Source organism: Alexandromys fortis, unplaced genomic scaffold (genome assembly GCF_014885135.2).
Source record: "Alexandromys fortis isolate MF-2015 unplaced genomic scaffold, M_Fortis_MF-2015_v1.1 scaffold_21, whole genome shotgun sequence".
Lineage (NCBI taxonomy): Eukaryota > Metazoa > Chordata > Mammalia > Rodentia > Cricetidae > Alexandromys > Alexandromys fortis.
In genome coordinates, this window is record NW_026067905.1 from 15,430,427 (window position 1) to 15,436,276 (window position 5,850).

Here is a 5,850-nt window from a genome sequence, read left to right on the forward strand (position 1 = left end):
CCTCTGGGAGAGCAGCCAGTGCTCTTAACCGCTGAGCTACAGGAGCTAATAAGACTGAGCTAGTGGGCCACCAATCAGTTTTTTTAAAATATTTATTTATTTATTATGTACATAATATTCTGTCTGTGTGTATGTCTGCAGGCCAGAAGAGGGCACCAGACCTCATTACAGATGGTTGTGAGCCATCATGTGGTTGCCGGGAATTGTACTCAGGACCTTTGGAAGAGCAGGCAGTGCTCTTAACCACTGAGCCATCTTTCCAGCTCCTGCTACCAGCTTTTTACTCTCCAATTTTAAAACTGTGTTCCTTTCCTTTTCCCTGCGACCTTTCTCTGTCTCCTCTGTTGGCCCCTCTTTGTGCTGCTGTAGACCTCAGAACTGAAGACAGACAGGTTCTCCAGTCCACTGGCCCTACAGACTAGTAGGAGCCCTCACTACATGTTTTCCTTTGTTTTGATTTTTTTTTCTCCAAGACAAGATCTCATGTAGCTCAAGTTCATACTCACTATATAGCTAGAGGTGGCCTTCAACTCCGAATCCTCCTGTCTCCACCTACCTAGTCCCTGTCTGGGGACTAGGTCAGGTCCTTACTACGCTGCCCAGGCTGGCTGGCCTGGCATTCTTTTATGGAGTGAGGGGTGACTAAACCTAGGCCCATGCATGTGTGAGATGAGCCTCTACCCACTGAGCCCATCCGCAATCCCTATCTCTTTCCTTTTAAGCATCAGGTAAAAAGGGTTTGGATCTTTCCCACTGCATGATTAAGCTTGGAATATTTCCTGTTGTCTTCCAGTACCTATAACTACCTGGGAAAAAAGACAAACCAGATGCTGCAGGCTTTTGAACAGAAAGACTTCACTTCAGCCCTCAATTACCAGGTAACCCTGTCCTACCCTCACTTGTCTGCGCAGAGCAGTTCCACGGAGAAACCCTGTCTCGAACAACAAAAACAAAATTTAAAAAAGGAACCTGCCCCATCATCCCTGGCCCCATATCTAAGGAGATACAAGGCCCATATGGGACAGAATCTTCTCTTCTTCCTACAAAGAATCTTATTTTTATTTTATCATCAAAGTATTTTTTGTTGTAAAATAATAGTCATAGATTTTTGTTAAAGTGAGTACATGCCATCCTCAATTTTGTTGTTGTTGTTGTTGTTTTTCAAGACAGTGTTTCTCTGTGTAGCTTTGGATCCTGTCCTGGAACACGCTTTCTAGACCAGGCTGGCCTCAGACTCACAGAAATCCACCTGCTTCTACCTACTGAGTACTGGGATTAAAGGTGTGCACCACCACCACCTGACCATTCTTAATTTTTTTAATTAACTTACTTTTATTTCTTGTGCATTGATGTTTTGCTTGCATATATGTCTGTGTGAGGAAGTCAAATCTCCTGGAACTAGAGTTACAGACAGTTGTGAGCCACTATGTGGGTGCTGGGGACTGAACCTGGGTCCTCTGGAAAAGCAGTCATTGCTCTTAATTTTTGTTATTATTGTTTTGTCTGAGGGACAGGGTCTCACACGCTGGCCCAGGCTAGCCAGGATGTCATGGCAGGTCTCCTGCCTCAGCTTTTCCTGTGTTGATGTTGTTCAGGGGTACAGTAAAGAACTACCAACATGGCAACTGGCTTCATTAGGGGAAGGTTTGGTTTTTCTTGTGAGTAAGAGAGAGGCGATACCAGAGGGTCTGGAAGGGTCCAGAGCAGGGAGAAAAGAATGCAAATTGGGCGTGGCCAGGGCTAGGGAATTGGGAGAGCAGTGGGTATAGCAAGAAAGATGAGAGAGAGGAAAAAAAGTAGCAAGGAGGGGTGGGGCAGACAAGTCATTCGGATTATAGGGACAAGTAGCTGCCGGGGAAGCACTCCTTTTGGGATTAGAAAACCGCTCTTGTAAGTGCTGGCTTTTATCTGACTACCAGAAATGCTATAGTCCAGCTTGAGCTCATTTCTAGACTATAGAGGGCTGGAGACCTAACAGCTGCAAAGATAGATGTATGTGCCTACCTGTCTTCTTGAGGAAGTCCCTCCTGAGTCACCAAAGAATAGGAGAAAGGATGAGGCTGAGAACCTAAAATGGGGAAGGGTAATCGGTGTACACCCCAAAGTGTGCTGAGAATGGGAAACACCCACCAGGCAGGAAGCAAACTGATGCCGCAAAGCAAGGCGCTGGCTTTGAGAAGTGTGTGTGTGTCTGTGTGCACGCGTGTTGTGTTGGTGGACAAGTTATAGAATCGGTCCCCATCTTGTTTGTGGGTTCCAGGGATCTAACTCCGATGGTCAGGTTTGCACAGCCAATTTTCTCTACCAAAGGAGCCACCTATCCAGCCCTGGTTTTGTTTTGAATTGGGATCCTGCTGCCCAACCCTGGCTATCCTTGAACTAAAGCAGCAGTTCTCTTTGCTTAGTTGTTCCACCTCAGGGACTCTGTCACCACACTCAGCTGAGACTCACGCAATAGGAAAAGGGTTTGGCCTGGTAGGTTACCAAGAAGATGCAGAGGCAATAGTGGCGATTGTGTGTCTTCTACCTGGAGGACAGCCTAGATGTACAAATAAAGATGTCACGGAAGAGCAGAGCCAGTCTCGATGTGCTGTTTTGGACAAGGCAATGAAGAAGGTAGAATCACAGGAGCATATGCCATCACAGAAAATTTGGAGGGCCTTTTGTTGGTTTAGGGGCTTTTGGGTTTGGTTAGTTTTGTTTTGATTTTGACTTTTTGAGGGTCTTGTTATGTAACTCAGGCAGGCCTTGAATTTATGACTCCGCCTATCTCTGGGATTGCCGGCAGACTCTACCACACCAGGCTCACACCTGGTCTAATGCAGTGCTCCGGGTTGACCCCAGGGCCTCTCGCATGCCAGGATGGTGTCCCTACCAACCAAGCTTCCTGCTCCTCCCTGAAGACATGTATTTACCTGTATGCACATGCACACACATGTGGAGCTCAGAGTACAGCTTGAGGAAATTGAGTTTCTCATGTCATAGCCTGAGCAGACTGTGTTGATCTCATTGACTTCTTTCTCCTATTCTGATAGCCCTACAGAAAACTAAGGTGGCTAGACTTAGTAGAGGTTCCGTCATTTGACGTCTGAACTGTATAAATGGCTTTCACGGCATGGCGATACTGACCGCAGACTTCTCTGTTCTCTTTTAGTTTTGTATCCAGAGATTTATCAACCATGTGATCAAACTCGGTGAGTACCCTTGCTGTCCTCTGCCTCGCTGCTGACCGAAAGCAATAGCGCTTACTTACCAAGCCAGGGTTGGTAAGAGGGACTGTCATCTACAAGGCATGGGTCAGAGGGGTCACAGCCAGACTGAGACTGTGACGAGATTATTGCAAGCAATCAGGCTCTTTATATACGCTTATCAGAAACAGAATATAATGGTGGTTACCAGGAAGAATACAATTGTAGTTGCCAGGATACCATGTCGCTTATGAGCTATACAGTGTGTACTAGATTAATATCTAAGACTAATTGTTCTGTCGAGACTCTGTATGCTTCACTGACTTCTAGAGAAGCAGAGATAAACTGGAAGCCTCAGTGCTTCACTGCCTGGGGGAATGCCTCAATTTCTAAAGAACAGAAAGGCACACAGGGCCCCAGGAGCCACAGACTCGAACATGAAAAACCTCTGATACATGTCTGTCAAGGCATCTAGACCAGGTTAACTCTATGATTCCCGGAGGCTGACCGGGTGTAAAAAGATGGATTTGCACCACTCCCTATGAGGGTTCAACCAGCATACCTACAGTGCTCAGTCATGGCCCTGGCAGTCAGGAGCAACATGACCACACTCACACACACACAGTCACACACACAGTCACACACACACACACACACCATTTTCTATTCTTTCTTCCTTATAGCATCAGCCCTCCCTCCCATTATTTGCCTCTTCTCATTAAAATTCTGCTGCTGAGCTGTGGCTGATCTCATCCTAAGGACTTGGAGGAAGGCAATCCGAGTACAGAGCCTACGAAATGACGAATGACTGACAGTTCCCCTGCGTTTGTGAAATGTAAAATGAGTTTATTAACGCAAGTAAATTTAAACGGATGGGGGTTTGGATGACAAAGGGAAGTTAGGGGGAAACAGAGTCTGAGCAGAGGAACCTCTGCGAGGTGTCTTAACTCACTGCAGCCAAGGACAGGCGCTGCCTTTGGGACAGCTGGATGTGGGTCAAGGCCAGTGCTTAGTGTGTTCTTGGCCAACCTCCCACCTCCCTTTCAGAGCCTTTCTGCCTTGCTGTAGCAACTCTCTCCTCTGCCCAGCACCTATTGTCTACTTGGTCTCATTCCCACAGTTTCAGCTAGCCTTCTCCATCCCTTTGAGACAGTGTTTCTTTTTGCGTTCACACCTCGGTCACACTTCGGTTACCCTGTCCGGTGACGCTGTCATAGTGGGGTACCTCTAGTTTTGTTGAATATCATTATTATTCCTTTGCCCTAACCAGTACTTTCCACAAAGATTATTACTTCAATACAATAATTACTTGTTTCTAGAGTACATCAAGATAGAAAATTAGGGACCTGGCGAGACTCAGAGGTTAAGAGCACTGGCTGTTCTTCCAGAGGTCCTGAGTTCAATTCCCAGCAACTGCATGGTGGTTCACAACCATCTGTAATGAGATCTGGTGCTCTCTTCTGGCCTGCAGGCATCCATGCAGGTAGAATACTGTATGCATAATAAATAAATCATTAAAAAAATTTTAAAAAGATAAAAAATTAACTGGTAAAGAAGGCATAGTAGTACATGTCTGTAATTCTAGCACTCGGGTAGTGAAGGCAGGAGGACCAACATCAAGGTGATTCTTATTAAGGCCACCTGGACTATAGTCTGCCAAAATAAATAAATGAAATATAAAATATCTATAGTTGAGTATAGTAGCACATGCGTGTAATACCAGCCCCAAAGAATTGGTGGCCAAGAGGATTTCCACAAGTTCCAGGCCAACTGGTCTACATGATTCAGGACAGCCAGGGATATATAGCTAGACCCGATCTCTGGAAGGATTTTAGGGGCTGGAGAGATGGTTCAGTAGTTAAGAGCACTGGCTGTCCTTTCAAAGTGCAATTTCCAGGTACCCACAAGGTGACTCACAACCATGCTAACTCCAGTTCCAGGTGACCTGGCACACTCTTTTGACCCCTACAGGCACCAGGCACTCATATGGTACACAATCAAATATGCAGGCAAAACACCCATATGCATAGAATAAAATCTAAATTTTGAAAAAGGTAGGGGAGAATTAAAAGGATAGAGTGATGGATCACTGCTTAAGAACATTCCTTGTGCCGGGCAGTGGTGACACACGCCTTTAATTCCAGCACTCAGGAGGCAGAGACAGGTGGAACTCTGTGAGTTTGAGGCCAGCCTGGTCTACAGAGCAAGTTCCAGGACTGGTTCCATAGCTACCGAGAAACCCTGTCTCGACAAACCAAAAAATAAAAAATAAATAAAGTTAGATTAAAAACTAAAAGAGAGCTAGGCTGCGGTGGCATTTTTAATCCCAGCACTCAGGAGGCAGAGGCAGGTGGAACTCAGTGAGTTTGAGACCAGTCTGGTCTACAGAGTGAGTTCCAGGACAGCCAGGAGTGTTTCACAGAAAACCCACCATGAAAAACAAAAACAAAAACAAAACAAAACAAAACAAAAGGCCAGGAAGTGGTGGCGCACACCTTTAATCCCAGCATTCGGGAAGCAGAGGCATGCGGATCTCTGGGAGTTCGAGGCCAGCCTGGTCTACAAGAGCTAGTTCCGGGATGGGCACAGAGAAACCCTGTCTCGAAAAACCAAAAAAAAAAAAAAAAAAAAAAAAAAAAAAAAAAAAAAAAAAAAAAAAAAA

General features: G+C 45.6%; 1 protein-coding gene across 3 annotated transcripts in view; it reads left to right on the forward strand.

Annotated features, from left to right (window-relative positions):
* Nucleotides 1-5,850, forward strand: part of Npl (N-acetylneuraminate pyruvate lyase) — a 39,479-nt gene that overhangs the window by 29,281 nt on the left and 4,348 nt on the right. For all 3 annotated transcript variants that reach the window (XM_050135359.1, XM_050135358.1, XM_050135360.1), the window contains 2 exons: nucleotides 794-878; nucleotides 3,155-3,194. In XM_050135359.1, the coding sequence (XP_049991316.1) occupies nucleotides 794-878; nucleotides 3,155-3,194 (125 nt within the window). The remainder of the gene's footprint in view (nucleotides 1-793; nucleotides 879-3,154; nucleotides 3,195-5,850) is intronic.